This window comes from Emys orbicularis, chromosome 12 (genome assembly GCF_028017835.1).
Source record: "Emys orbicularis isolate rEmyOrb1 chromosome 12, rEmyOrb1.hap1, whole genome shotgun sequence".
In the NCBI taxonomy this organism is placed as follows: domain Eukaryota; kingdom Metazoa; phylum Chordata; order Testudines; family Emydidae; genus Emys; species Emys orbicularis.
Window position 1 is genome coordinate 31,473,701 of NC_088694.1, and position 15,917 is coordinate 31,489,617.

At 51.1% G+C, this 15,917-nt stretch overlaps 1 protein-coding gene across 2 annotated transcripts in view; it reads left to right on the top strand.

The window, feature by feature from the left end:
- NDRG3 (NDRG family member 3) overlaps positions 1–15,917 on the top strand; it is a 123,022-nt gene that overhangs the window by 91,258 nt on the left and 15,847 nt on the right. For both annotated transcript variants that reach the window (XM_065414965.1, XM_065414964.1), the window contains 4 exons: positions 11,736–11,841; positions 12,758–12,878; positions 13,422–13,484; positions 13,810–13,870. In XM_065414965.1, the coding sequence (XP_065271037.1) occupies positions 11,736–11,841; positions 12,758–12,878; positions 13,422–13,484; positions 13,810–13,870 (351 nt within the window). The remainder of the gene's footprint in view (positions 1–11,735; positions 11,842–12,757; positions 12,879–13,421; positions 13,485–13,809; positions 13,871–15,917) is intronic.

Here is a 15,917-nt window from a genome sequence, read left to right on the forward strand (position 1 = left end):
AGATTTTGGAAGGCACCTCAGATTCTTAAACGTTGAGTCGAGTGCTGTAGCTATCTTTAGAAATCTCACATTGGTACCACCTTTGCGTTTTGACAAATCTGCAGTGAAAGTGTTCTTAAAACGAACAACATGTGCTGGGTCATCATCTGAGACTGCTAAAACATGAAATATATGGCAGAATGCCAGTAAAACAGAGCAGAAGACATACAATTTTCCCCCAAGGAGTTCAGTCACAAATTTAATTAACACATTATTTTTTTAACGAGCGTCATCAGCATGGAAGCATGTCCTCTGGAATGGTGGCCGAAGCACCAAGAGGCATATGAATCTTTAGCGCATCTGGCACATAAATATCTTGCGACACTGGCTACAACAGTGCCACGTGAACGCTTGTTCTCACTTTCAGGTGACGTAATTAGGAAGCTGGCAGCATTATCTCCCATAAATGTAAAGAAACTTGTTTCTCTTAGCGATTGTCTGAACAATAGGTAGGACTGAGTGGACTTGTAGGCACTATAGTTTTACACTGTTTTGTTTTTGAGTGCAGTTATTTCTTTTGTTTATAATTTTTACAGTGCAAATATTTGTAATCAAAAATAATATAATGTTAGCACTGTACACTTTCTATTCTGTGTTGTAACTGAAATTGATATATTTGAAAATGTAGAAAAACATCCAAAAATATTTAATAAATTTCAATTGTTATTCTATTGTTTAACAGTGCAATTAAAACTGCGATTAATCGCGATTAATTTTTTTTAATCGTGATTAATTTTTTTTGAGTTAATTGCATGAGTTAACAGTGATTAATCGACAGACCTAGTAGCTTTTTCTCTGGGAATTTCAATTATTGCTTATATTGATCTGTCTCTCTAAGGTACTTGTCTGGCCCGTTTCTGTAGTATCTGAGCACCTCACAATCCTCACAACACCCTGTGGGGTGGGGCTATTGTCCCCATTGTACAGCTGGAACTGAGACACAGAGACACTATGGTCTTGGCCAACACAAAAGTTGTACCACTTGAGCTACCCCGGTATAGCTATATCATTACGAGCCTCCTAGTGTGGACCCAGTTATACTGTATAAAGGTGTTTATACTGAGCTTATTCCAGTGAATGTGGGGGAATAGGCTATACTGGTATAAAAGCATCCATACTAGGAGGTTGTACTGATTTAACTAGTTCTGTAATAAATCACACGTCTAACTGACCCAGTTAAATGGTACAAAAAACTGTGTGTAAACCAGGCCTTAGTGACCTGCCTGAGACTGTGGTAGGGCAAAGAATTGGCCCTAATCATTGGACCATCATTATAGTGTATTGCTTCATCAGAGAGGAGAGAAGCTCAGTGTCATGCGTTTGCATGGGCCTTAAGGAGCCTAAAATACTGATCCGTAATCAGGTGGAGTGATTCCGAGTGAGGAGTTATACACAAGTGGAGAAGTGACTGAATCCCTGAAGCTTCATTTCCTCACTCTTGAATATTGGATCTTTTGAAAAGTGTCGAATTTTTGTAAATAAAATGACATTTTTAGAGAGTTAGCAAGACTCCATGGAAACCCACTTACAAGTTACATTTTAGGACATGTGAATGTAATTCTTGCATGAAGCCTACTCAAAGAAATAGGAGCCCAAGCATTCACAACAGCTTTCTAACCTCTGACAACGGCGTGCTCCACTGGCTTCTCTTTTGAAGAGATTGGCTGGACGGGGATGTTAAATGTAAGTTCTCAAGACCAGTATAACAAGTTGGTGTCTGGAGCTCCTGTGCTGCTGTCTGTCGCAAGGAGAATACAGGACCCTGGGCCGGGAAAGGATTCTGTGCAGTTCCTGCCTGCAGAAAATTGGTAGTGCCATGCCATTAACAAAGGTTGATCTGTCTTCATCTGTTATGCAACAGCCACTAACAGTGCTTCAGAGTAGCTAACGAGCAATCTCAATACTTGCTATTACCATGTGCAGCTGGACTCTGATCTAGTGTAAAGGGACACTGTCAAGGTATGACCGTGCTGTTCTCATCTGTTTTCAGCGTTCATGTACTTGCTATTTTAACACACACACGGATGTTCTGTTTTTAAAGCTGGATGATGCCTTGGCCGTGTCCTTCGCTTTCACATCTTTCATCGTGGTGCTGCTGGCACATGCTGTGCTTCAGCTTAGGAGGGAGGCCTTCTGAATGCATCATTTGTGCGCAATATAGCTCAACAATAAACTATTGGGAGTTGTGGGGGAGGAGAATGATTGAGGGGAGTGGAACTGCTCAGGCAAATGTCACTCCTCTGTGGTGTGGAAGTGCACTTGCGAAGCACATGGGCCATTCATAAATTAGCCCCCTCTTGTGATGGGAGTCTCAGGCAGGTCTACACTATAAACTTACACGGTATAACTATATCGCTCGGAGGTGCCCCTGAGCAATGGGTTATACCGACCTAGCTCCCAGTGTAGACAGTACTATGTTGACGGGAGGGCTTCTCCCGTCAGCATAACTACCGCCTCTCATGGAGGTGGAGTAACTACTCCAACGGGAGAAGCTCTCCCATTGGCATAGTAGTGTCTTCACTGAAGCGCTACAGAAGCGCAGCTGCACCGGTGTAGTTGGCCACTGCAGTGCTTAAGTGTACACCTGCCCTCACGCTTCCCAGAATTCTTCCCCTCAGAGAGAAAGGAAAGACATGGCGTGAGTAAACTTGGGGGAGGGAGGAATTTAATAGCTGAGCAGTGGATGGCGAACTTCATTACAGCATGTTTCTGGTTCCAACAGTCACCTGGAGAATTTCCTTTGTGGTGTATGGAGTGAGAGGAAAGGAACTCGAACTTCTTGCTAACTAGAGCTTGTACTGTGTTGCTTTGCTGTTACAGCAGTGTTTCAGATCCATACTGGTCATGCAGCCAGCCAAGTGCTCTCGTGGTTTGCCGAACAATACACTGTTCGGACTTTCTTCTGAGGGGGAGTCACACTTAGAGGCTTGCTGTGTGAAAGGGGTCACCAATACAAAAAGTTTGAAAAACCACTGCTCTAACAAAACATATAACCTACAGTGACTCCTGGTGGGTCAGCATAGTAACCTCTACTGGGTCACCAGTTCTCCTAATTTCAACAAACTATTTATTATCTCAAAACATTTCTAGTATTATTATTCCTAGCTATGAGATGTTTGGTTTTCAGCTGGCAGTGGCTGAACATACAAAATGGCTGACTGCAGTACTGTCAAGTTCTGGAGTACACTCAGGGGTGTCATATTCCGGTGCAACACAACCAGCTACATTGTGGCACATCTGTAGCTTGCCAGTTTACTCTAGGGTTTTACAGCATGATAGCTATCGCACTGTGGAGGTGGAGACACACCCTTTGGTCTGAGGTCACTGAAGCAGAGGCTCTTCAGATAGGTGGCTTCCTTTCAGGCAGAAGGTGGAAATGGATCCCAGTGTTCACCTCCCCAATTGCATAGTTAATGCTGGTTGAAACACAGGTGTAGTGGTGGGGTGGGCTGTTGTACCTGCAAACCTCTTCTGGGCATGGATCTTGGGGCTGCTCTGAGTCAACCTCTGCTGTTTATGAATCTCCACCGTCCTTAGAGTTCATCATTGTCCTTTGATTCGTTCCCAGCCTCCAATGCACTTTTAGTTTTTTGCAGATGATTTAGCACCTCTCATTCTGCTGGACCTTCACCCATTGATATCCTAATTCAGGACCCGGATACCTGGATTACATAATATGGTGTGGGCTTGTGGGTTAGAAATAAACACTTCCTTTGAAGCTGATGGTGGCTGGCACCTTCTCCAAAGGGACTTCCCAAGCCCACATTAAACATGTGCTCCTGTTACTTGCTTTTCTGACTCCAGGAGTGCAGGATCTGCCAGTCACTCATGACTCAAACGGACACTGCAGACAAAACATGAGCCCTTACTTCTGCAATTTCCAAACAGCCCTTGTTCAGTGTACTCTTCCTGTTTGCTCCCTGCCAGCCTCTCTCCCCTCCCCGTCCTGTGATGGGGAGCGCTCTGAGGCTATCTGAAACAGTCCTCTTGGTGCATTGGAATCAGCCTTCCTTTTTCATGCCACCAGCGGTGTTGCCCATTGGAGTCGGAGACGGAGCTCCGGGTCAGCTTGTGGTGCTGATGTGAAGTATAACAAGTTGTGCTTTGATGTGGCTTATCTTCATGACCTGAGCTGTTCTTGTGGTGTTGTTACCCACGTAATCTAGGGCATCCCGCCTATACCTTACTGAGGGCTCAAGGCGTGACCCCATCTGCGGGACATTTTCCCAGCGAAAGAGCCTTACACAGCTGTACTCTAAACATCTACTTATTAGCAGCACACGAAGAACACATATGCCAAGCAAATCTCTTATGTTCACCACTCCCAATGTTCAAACTAACTTCACCTGAAGGCCAGTCAGGATCCACTCGTCTGGGGATTCCCGGCAATGCCTCTGCACATCACGGTCGTGCAGGGGGGTAAGAATTCCAGGAGCTTGATGTTGAACCACAGTCTGGAAATGATTCCCAAAGAGCATTGTTTTTAATTTGCATTATATAGGTAAAACTAACTACTTTTAAAAACAATTAAACCTATCACATTATTCAACATCCCTAAGTAACAAAAATTTGAACCATACACACTGGCACCTACATGTCCTCCTGCCTGCTTAAGTCTTTTACATTTTTTTTATGTTTAAATTGTAACATAGTTGTGACTTTGTGTTTGTTTGTGCAGATGGTCAGCATAAAAGCTCTGGCTAGAGCTTATTATACCATTTGTTGAGTCTCTCTTTATATCCTTCCTAAAATTTCCCAGCACCTGGGTGTCTTTACTTTACAACCTTGGTGGTTATAACTTTGTTAGGGACGTTCCTGAGGAGTGGGGGGGTGCTTTATCAGCAGCAGAACTTTTTTTATTTATTTATTTTAGTGATGAACTCCCCGAGTTTCACCCAAGACTGGTTGATCAGATCCTAGGCCTACAGTGTTACATGGCCCATAGAGCTAAGATAGCACAGAGTGGGATTAATGTAACATTTGCTTTGCTTTATGCAGAAGAAAATACTTCACCCTTCTCTAGTAAATGTGTTTGCTGAGTTTTCAGTAAAGATGGATGTGACATTACCCAGGGTACAATCTGGACTGATGGATGGCTGTATCCCCTCAATTCTCCAACCTGTAGTGCCTTTTACACTGCTTCGCCATGAGAGCAACCACTTCTGGTCTGCTCACAAACAGCGTCCAGCATGTACATTACTCCCAGTCCCAGACTTTCCCCCAGAAATATGTGTCTTGTACTGCCCAGCGCCCCCCGGGACAATACAAGCTCATAGATAGTCTGTCATTTCATAGATAAATAGAAAATGATATGCCCAAATCCTGTTCTCCCAGATGAAGTTTCCCAGCATTTCAATCCAAACGTACAGGTTTAGATAATTAATACATTTGTTTTATTGTTTTATAGAAAGATAGATTTTAAGTGATTTCAAGTAATGAGGCATAAAAGTCAGAATTGGTTACAAGGAAATAAAAGGTAAAACACAACTAATACCTAACTTAACAAGCTAAGTGAATTCAAAGCAAAGGTCTCTCTCATCACAAGTTCCAACAGTCTTAGGCCTTGTCTACACTACGCAGTTTTGTCAGCAAAAGGCAGCCCCGGATGAGGCTGTGGCGGGTACCTCCACCACACTGCCTGCCATGGACACCAGGGGGCATCAGGACCTGCTCAGGAGGGTGAACCAGAACCTGAATATGCAAGTGGAGGAGGTCTCAGAGGAGACCGATCCCATGGTGGACATTCTGGCCCCGAAGGACCTTCGAGGTTGGCTCTGCCCCTCATTAAGACAATCCAGAACTAAGGTGTTATGGCAAACACCCGCCTCAATTCCCCCCATGGCTAAAGGGGTGGAACGCAAGTACTGTGTGCTGTCTAAAGGGCATGAACACCTCTATACCCACCCTCAGCCGGGTACTGTGGAGATGGCTAACCACAAGGAATGGTAGGGACAGCTGGGGCGGACCCCCAAGTCCCAGGAAGCTAAAAAGCTGAATCTCTTCGGTTGGAAGGTGTACTCCACTGCGGGGGCTCCAGCTTCGCATATCCAACCAGCAGGCGTCCTCAGCCATTATTGCTACAATTCCTGGAACATCTTGTCCAAGTTCTGTGAATTGCTTCCGGAGGACCCCGCTCCGAGTTCGGGGCAGTCCTGGAGGAGGGCAAGGTGGTCGCAAGGACCTCCCTACAGGCCACGTTGGACTCAGCAGATTCGGCCACTCACACGATGGTTCCCGCCATAACCATGAGACGCAGCTCCTGGCTTCAGGTCTCGGGCCTCCCGAATGAGGTCCAGAATACTATCCGGGTCCTACCCTTTGGCTGTTCAGGACTTTTTTCAGAGCAGACAGACTCTAGGCTCCATAGCCTTAAGGACTCGCTGGCAACCCTTAAATCTCTGGAGATTCACACACCGGCCCTCCAAAGGAAGCTTTTCAAACCTCAGCCCGCCCCATGCTTCTACTCTGCTCCTCCCAGGCAGGACTATAATAGGAAGCAGGACAGGAGTAACAGGAGGCATCCATCTCAGTCCTCCTCAGGCCAGGAATGAAACCGCCAGGAATACGTCCAACCAAAATTGGCAACCCTACCCAGGGCTAGGCTTCTCCTTTGCAGGAATTGGGCAGAATATCAGTTTACACCTTGGAGCACTGGGGCCTAATTTTAAGGATCCTGCCTTGAAGTGTGATGAAGCCCTGGGTTCCGTAGCGAGCCCTGGTTGCCTTTGAGAATGTGTGGAGCGAGCTGGGGATTGTTTGGGCAGTAATGTGCGTGGTGTGTTGCTAAGAACACAGAACTGCTCTGTTGTGCTTTGGATTTTTCTCCTTTCCTTAGTACATAGGGGCGGCAGCAGCAGCATGTTTCCACCTGGAATAGGAGAGAATTGCAATCACTCACTCCCCGCTGGCTGGGGACAGCCTTGCATCTGATCATCCAGGTACTTACTGACAGCGGTCAAGAGTGGAGAGTTCAGATGCTGGGTTTCCAGAAGGAGTGTCCGCAGGCTGGCCAACCCCCAGCGATCAGGGAGGGAGGTGGCACCATCTGCTGTTCATTGCACCAGAGTTTGATGTCTTTTTACCTACACCACATTTGGCCATGATTTCTGGGTCACATCCGTATTCACTCTTTTAAAAAAAATTCAGACGCTTTTAAAACTAAACTGTGTCTTAGCTTTGTTTTGATTGGCTATTAGTTGTGGTGTGCCCAGTCTAGAAAGCTGTAATTCAGGACTGGCAGGGTGGAGACCGGGGGGTTCTGCACAGTGTCCTGTGGCTGCCCCCAACACTAACATGGAGGTGTGGCCACAGGATCAAGCCCCAAGATGCAGTCCTTCAGCGTGACCCAGGCAGTCCTTCCATGTGGCTCAAAATGGAGCACTGCATGCTGAGCTCTGCCAACTCCAGGGGCACCGTCTCTGCATTAGTGAGTTGAAGGCAGCTGCAAAGCATTCTGATTTACACCACCAAGGGCCGGCCCTCTGGGCGGCATGTGGCTGCCTCTGCAGCTCGGGGCCTGCTGGGCACTGAGTGTTGCTCCAGCCCCTTGATGGAACAGCTGCAGAATTTTCTCTCTCTCTCTCTCTCCTGCATCCTGCTGAAATATCCAGGCACTTTGCAAGGACAAACAAGCCCCAGGGAGAAAATGTCAGTGTGTTTATCCCTCTGCTCCAGTTATGGGTGTGGCGTGAGGCTGAAGTATGTGTGTGATTGTGATGATTGTTAATTGGTATTGTGATAGCACCTAGGGGTCAGGGCCACATTGTTCTAGGCCCTGTACAGCCTGTAACTGAGGGTCTCTGTTTGCCATCTAAGGAAGATTACAGTATAATCTAAATTGTGTTCATGTGCACACCGAGAATGTTGTGGTAAGGCTGCATCAGAGGGGGTTGTATATTTTCATGAGAGGTGGTAGCCATTCTGGCAGTCTGGTTTCTGATGGCTCTTTTGAATATATGATTGTATCCAGGGTTACATTCCTTACCTCTAGCACACCATCAGGGCCGGCTCTAACTTTTTTGCTGCCCCAAGCAGCAAAAAAAAGCGCCGCCCCCCCCCCCCCCCCCGCCGAGTGCCGCGCTGCCGGAACCCCACCCCCGAGCGCCGCGCCCCGCGCCACCCCCCCCCGCCGAGCGCCGCGCCGCTGGAGCCCCCCCCCCCCCGCCGAGCGCCGCGCCGCCGGAGCGCCCCCCCCCCCCCCGGAATGCCGTGCCGCCGGAACCCCCCCCAACGCCGCGGCCCGCGCCGCCCCCCCGCCGAGCGCCGTGCCGCTGGAGCCCCCCCCCCCGCCGAGCGCCGTGCCGCCGGAGCGCCCCCCCCTACGGAATGCCGCGCCGCGCTGCCCCGCCCCACCGAGCGCCGCGCCGCCGGAGCGCCCCCCCCCCCGGAATGCCGTGCCGCGCCGCCGGAACCCCCCCCCAACGCCGCGGCCCGCGCCGCCCCCCCCGCCAAGCGCCGTGCCGCCGGAGCGCCCGCCGCCGAGCACCGCCACGCTGACCCCCCCCCCCCCCCGCCACCCCAAGATTGGCCGCCCCTTACCAGGTGCCGCCCCAAGCATGTGCTTGGTTGCCTGGTGCCTGGAGCCGGCCCTGCACACCATTGAAAACTTTTTCTGTACGATGGCTAAAGTGAAGATTTTGTCTCAGTTAGTTTTAGTAAAAGTCACAGACAGGTCACGGGGAATAAACAAAAATTCACAGGAGCCTGTGACCTGCCTGTGACTTTACTAAAAATAGCCAGAGGGCAGGGCTGGGGGGAGAGGGAAGACTGACAGCATGAACTCCACTGCCATGGGGGAGGCACAGCCCCGGATCCAGTCTCATCCACAGCCGCAGGTCAGGGGTGGGGGGGCACACAGCCTGGCTGAAGCCGTGGGGCAGGGGCGGATGCGGTGCGGATGGGGATGCACAGCCCCAGCTATGGGGCAGGGGCGCATAACCCCGACCGCAGCCACGGAGGGAGGGAGAGCGCACACAGTCTAGGCCCCAGCCACAGGGCAGGGGCGCACAGCCCCAGCTCTGGCCCCGGTGGCAGCCGCTGACAGCTGAAGCCAAAGGAGTCACAGAGGTGGGGTAAAGTCGTGGAATCCATGGCTGCCATGATCTCCGTGACTAAATCGTATCCTTAGCGATGGGCGCATTAGCAATGCCGAGAGGGAGACAAAGCTGAATTCCACTCCCATTCTAATCCCCCTAGTCTAGTTGCACAGAACTTTTTACAAAATTACTTTGGGGCTGAGATTTTCCATGCTTATGCTTCCACCCAAAGCCAATTAAAAACGTGTTTTAAATGTGGACTGTTTGGGGTTCTACAAGCAGGCAAACCCTCTCTCCTTAGGGCTTTCCTACATCAGGAAAAGGGTTAGAGGTCAGACCAGGGAGCCAATCTCTCTGGGATGTCGCCCCTGTTCCAGGGCTTGGTCTGCACACAGTTACGCAGTGCAGCTTTGTGCGTGAGTGCTCGTCGATAGGTCAGCTTGCCCGTGCTGCAAGCTCAACCGATGCAAACCCAGTTTAACGAGTGTGCAGACAGGCGACAGGAAGTTGCACTGGTTTAGTTGGTGCAGCACGACACCTTTGTTAAGCTGGTGCAGTGTGTGGAGAGCAGGCCTTGGCACTGTCGTGAAATGGGTGCACAAACTGTGTGCCTGCAATCCCTACAGAACAGGAACGTGGCCGTGTTGTGCACACGCAGCACTGCAATCTGTGTATACTGCGCTCTCCTCCATGCATCCCATACGTTCCCCAGGCTGTGCAGGATGGCCAAGTGTTCTGGTAGAGTGTCTAACTTCTGGAATATCGTGCCATTTGTCTATTTGATCTTGCACCCTTCCCACTGCATTCAGCTGATTTTATTGTATTTCATTTATGTTATTATTTAACATATTGCTGCAGTCCTGTGGTTAAGACATTGGAAAGGACCGAGTTCGGAGTATTGTAGCCAAGGCGTAACTGACTAGCTCTCGGGTACTGTAGTATGGCGGATATAAAAGCAGGTGGATGACTAGAATAGATTAGATAGGCAGGGAGGCTGGTAATGGGTAGACCAGAGTCTTCCCATTTACTGTGTTGGGGGGGGGAAACCTTGGCCAGCTATCCTGTAAATTGATACTGCCTCTTTAAACTCCACCAGGAACGCCTGCAGTTGAGCTGCAGTCTGGAAGGATGCTGCTAGACTGGCTGGTGGGGCAGTTGCTGGGCATTCAGATGCTTTTAGGCACCTTGGCTTTGGTGCCAGGATGCCAGCGGGCTCAGAGGTCAGGGGACGTAGACAGAGACAGGTTTGATTATCTGTGAACATAGCAAAGCATATGAGGGGCTATGCCCCCTGTGGGGAGGAAGGCAACTCAGGTTCTGGGATAGACATACTCTTCTGCATTAGAGATCTCAGCTCTGATTTGCAGTAGAGTTTGAAAGCTCTTGTCACCAGCTCTTCAGTTTGACTGTGGTAAATCCTGAGAGTAAGCGACCCCCTGCCTGGTCTACAAGTCACCCTGCTTCTAAAACAACCTCTTGCTTTTGGTCTCCAACAATTAGGTTTGTCGCCTGTTCTCTCTGGTCGTTCAGTTTAAGAATGGCTGTGGTCATAGTGCCGTATCCTCTCACTTGGTGCGAGCCTGAGGCCTACTCTATGCACATTTTGTACCAGAGTAACTGTGCTGGGCAGGTGAGCTAGTTATACTGGTGCAAGCCTTAACATGGATGCAGTTAGACCAGTATAAACATCCGTTATTCCCCTTCCCGTTCAGGAATAGCTATACGGGTAATAAACACCTTTATAATAGTGTAACCACGTCCACACTGGGGGATGTGCCACTAGAACTGCAGGGAGAGAGCTGGGGAATCCCCCAGGCTGTGGTGTGAGGCGTGCAGGCTGCTCACATTTCCAAAGGCCTTGGCTACACTGGCGCTGTACAGCGCTGCAACTTGCTGCGCTCATGGGTGTGAAAACGCGCCCCCCCCCCCCCCCCGAGCGCAGTGAGTGCAGCGCTGTAAAGCGCCAGTGTAATCAGCGCCTGCAGCGCTGCACGCTCGCTCGCAGCGCTGCAAGCTATTCCCCTCGGAGAGGTGGAGTACTTGCAGCGCTGCGAGAGAGCTCTCGCAGCGCTGGCGGCGCGACTACACTCGCGCTTCACAGCGCTGCCGCGGCAGCGCTGTGAATTCTCAAGTGTAGCCAAGGCCAAAGTTAAATCCTTGGAGGAGTCAGAGCAACATACCTGCTCCCTGGGGTCGCTGCTCCGAGGCTGGGGTGCCGTTGCCGCAGGAATGCTGTTTGGCCAGCAGGCGCGGTGCTATTGTGAATGTTCCTAGGCAACAGTCTCTCTGTTGTGTGGGTTCCACTATGAAAACCTCTGAGGAGAAGCTGTGTTCTGTTAATTTCTAACCTTGTACCAGCATGTGACCAGAAAGACCCTGCTAAAGTGACCGAAAAGAGACCTTAACATTGCAAACGGCCTGGTCCCAAGCCCTCCTCCCAACTGTGCGCCAGTGAAGTGTAATAACTGCCTGGTTGCTGTGGCCAGTGCTGGCTCTGCAGAGCAGTGAGCGAGATGGGGCGGGAAGTACTGCGGGATACCTCGCACTGAGCGGTCGTGGGGGTAGGGCTGTGAGTCTGAGGAGCTGAGAGTTCATGGGGCTTCACCAGTGTTAGTGGTGCTGTGTCGTCCCTATAGTGAGACTGTTGTCTTCTCTCTGCAGGAGCATGACATCGAGACAGCTTTTGGAGTTGTCCATGTCACCATGCGGGGCACTCCGAAGGGGAACAGACCTGTCATCCTCACTTACCACGACATTGGCCTCAACCGTAAGTCCTCTTGCTCCAAGAACTCTCTCCCCCATCAGCCTGTATTGGTTCTAAAGAGTCAGTTTTAAGGCAAGATTCAGAGTCGTAGTGGTCCCTGGGAGCCTCCTGGTCCCCTGATGCAGAGAGCACAGAAATCAAGCTCGCCTGGAGCTGAGATGGGGACAGAGCACGAGACAAGGTCCTTGTCAGGAGTGCAGCTCTCTGCAGGCCTTGAAGGCCCTGGTGGGGGGAGTCTCAGTGAGGATGCAGAGCGGCCAGCAGTCCAGTCAAAGGCCCCGCTGAGTTGAGCACTGATTGATGGAGCTGGCTGCCCGAGGCCATCCCATGCGCCGCCCCCTCCTTTATGGAGAGGCTGGGCAGACTAGTTAGTGGCAGACATGCTGTGGTGCTGAGAACCGTTCTAAGGCAGGCACTGCTATTTATAGGTCCTCATCACCCCAGCCACTCTTCCAATAGGTTTCACCCCCACGAGCTTCCCAGGCCCCTCACGTAACTGCTTTTAGGAGAAGCCCAGCACCTGTGTACATGAGTAACCAGGGGCTCTTGGTCTGGCTGCAAACCCGTGTTCCTCAGTCCTGTGTCCTCTTGCTATAGACTGCGTCTGTGTGAGCTGAGCAATGCGGTGACTGGCTGATTGACTGGGCGGTGAGGTTAACTTGCAATTGTTTCTGCCCCACCCCCACCATCTGCTCTCCCAACACCGAACACTCCCTAGATTGCTGTCACATGGACTTTAACAGACCCCTGGTCACAGCATGCACCACCGGGCTTCAGGTGTCCAAACGATGCACAGCAGCAATGGGGTTTCCAGAGCAGCCTGTTTGGGTTGGTGCAGGTGGGTGGCACTGCTGTTCCAAACATGAGTTGTTGCAGTATTTGGGCAGGGTCCAAGGCTCACTGGGCATTTCTCTTGCAGACAAATCCTGTTTCAATGCATTCTTTAACTTTGAAGACATGCAGGAAATTACCCAGCACTTTGCTGTGTGCCACGTGGATGCGCCAGGCCAGCAGGAGGGAGCTCCCCCTTTTCCGACTGGGTAAGAACTCTCAGAAGCCCTTTCTCAGAGCTCCAGGTGTGCTCAAGGCCTGCTCACACCAAGATGCTATTTAATCCAAATGGGGCTCCCAATGCTGGCAGAGGCAGGCTGCCACCTGGTCAGCCCTGGCTGTAGGGGGAGGGGAAGCTGGGGAGGGATCACTCCAGCCACCAGGGTCTCTGCCCTCTGGAGCAGAGGAGGCACTTGCTTCGCTAAGAGCCAGTGCTGGAAGCGATGCTGCTGGGAGCTTTTTGATTTAGCACATGATCCCAACTGACCCAAACTAATATATAGCTGGAGTTGCTTGGTCCACCCCTCCATTCTCCAGCATGGGATCTGTGCTGTACAGATCTCTGTGAACACAGCTTATAGGGCGAGATCCGTAATGTGCCATGCTGCTTTTCACTGCACCATAGATACCAGAGCCCACGCCATTCGAATGCTCCTGGCTTTTGGAATGTCATCGGAAGGCTGGCGTCTGTGTCGCCTCTGGAGGTCAGTGTTCGGAGGCTCGCTGATTCCAGCCTCTCCTTTGGGTTTCAGGTATCACTACCCTAGTATGGATGAACTGGCTGAAATGCTGTCTGCTGTTCTAACCCACCTGAGGTGAGTGTGCAGAGGGGCCCAGGCTGACTCCTGTCAGATTATTGCAGGAGGCCATGCTGCCATTTCAGCAGCTCCTGCGGGGCTCTGCTTGTGCTGTGTGCAGTGGACAATGGCTGTCCCAAGGCGCTTGCCCAGCGCACACAGCCTTGGCATGGAGTGTCTCTGCAGGGAACACGTTCCACCGCACGCCTGCAGTGTGACTGCAGGCCCTAAAAGAGAACAAGCCTTTGATCCAGGCGAGATGGTCTGAGGCTTGGATGGGGTGGGGATACCCAGGGCTTGAGTTTAGAGTGTCTCTTCTGACTCTGATGTGTCTGTATTGCAGCCTGAAAAGCATCATTGGGATTGGCGTTGGAGCCGGTGCTTACATCCTCAGCAGGTTTGCAGTAAGTAGGTTTTTTCCCACCCTGCCCCCACTAACCATACTGCCTCTTTGCAGGGCATAGGCTGAGAAGCAGGGATTTCAGGATACATCCAAATGGCCAAATGAAAGCTGCTTAGGGTACCTGAGGGGTTAAACAGAGGCAGTGCTGCTCTACAGCCTTGCCAGACTGGGGGTGAGTGCCTGGCATGGGGATGCCGTTAGAGTCAGTGGAAAGCTGCTGGAGAGGTCAGTGGGGTTAGGGATTGGTCCCTTGCACACGTAGGAGAGGAGACAAGTAGATGCTCCATGGTCACACTGTACTGAATCTCAGCATTCATAGCTAGAAAGATAAATCCCATTTCTAAAATCTGCAGTTCAGACTTAGGGTATGTCTACACTACGACATTAGATCGAATTAATAGAAGCCGGTTTTATAGAAATCGGTTGTATACAGCCGATTGTGTGTGTCCCCACATAAAATGCTCTAAGTGCATTACGTCGGCGGACCGCGTCCACAGTACCGAGGCTAGCGTCGACTTCCGGCGCATTGCACTATGGGTAGCTATCCCCCAGTTCCCGCAGTCTCCGGCGCCCATTGGAATTATGGGTTGAGATCCCAATGCCCGAATGATGCAAAACAGTGCCGCGGGGGGTTCTGGGTACATGTCGTCAGGCCCCTCCCCCTCCGTCACAGCAACGGCAGACAATAGATTTGCGCCTTTTTACCTGGGTTACCTGTGCAGACAACATACCACGGCAAGCATGGAGCCCGCTCAGCTCAGCTCACCGTCACCATATGTCATCCGGGTGCCGGCAGACGTGGGACTGCATTGCTACACAGCAGCAGCAGCTAACTGCCTTTTGGCGGTAGACGGTGCAGCATGACTGGTAGCCTTCATCGGCGATCTGGGTGCTGGTAGCTGTGGGGCTGGCAGCCGTAGGGCTGCATTGCACCAGCCCCTTACCTTTTGCCTTTTGGCAGTAGATGGTTTATTACGACTGGTAACCATCCTCGTCGTACAGCAGTGGCTGTCAATCATGGGCACCTGGGCAGACATGCTCTGTCCTATTGAACTGTCTTGACAATGATGGCTATCAGTCGTAGTATGCTATTTTCTGCCAAGCGCCCAGTATTTTCTGCTAAGCACCCAGAAGAGGCCGAGGGCGATCTGGGTGCTGGCAGACATGGGGCTGGCAGACGTGGGGCTACATTGCTACACAGCAGCAACCCCTTGCCTTTTGGCAGTAGATAGTATATTATGACTGGTATCCGTCATCATCATACTGCAGTGGGTATCAGATCGTGCAATAGGCCTGAAGGCTAACTGCCAAGCGCCCAGTATTTGCTGCCAAGCACCCAGAAAATGCCGAGGGCTATCAGTCATGCTGCACCGTCGTCTTAAGATGTAAAAAATAGATTTGTTCTGTATTCATTTCTTTCCCCCCTCCCTCCGTCAAATCAACGGCCTGCTAAACCCAGGCTTAGGAGTTCAATCTCTGGGGCGGGGGGGCATTCTGTGTGATAGTTGTTTGTGTTTCTCCCTGATGCACAGCCACCTTTCTTGATTTTAATTCCCTGTACCTGTACGCCATGTCGTCACTCGCCCCTCCCTCCCTCCCTCCTTCCCCTGGTCCGTCAGATACTAGTTTCGCGCCTTTTTTCAGACCAGACGCCATAGCTAGCACTGGGATCATGGAGCCCGCTCAGATCACCGCGGCAATTATGAGCACTATGAACACCACGCGCATTGTCCTGGAGTATATGCAGAGCCAGGACATGCCAAAGCAAAACCAGGACCAGCCGAGGAGGAGGCGATTGCAGCGCGGCGACGAGAGTGATGAGGAAATGGACATGGACCTAGACCAAGTCACAGGCCCCAGCAATGTGGAAATCATGGTGTTCCTGGGGCAGGTTGATGCCGTGGAACGCTGATTCTGGGCCCGGGAAACAAGCACAGACTGGTGGGACCGCATCGTGCTGCAGGTGTGGGATGATTCCCAGTGGCTGCGAAACTTTCGCATGCGTAAGGGCACTTTCATGGAACTTTGTGACTTGCTTTCCCCTGCCC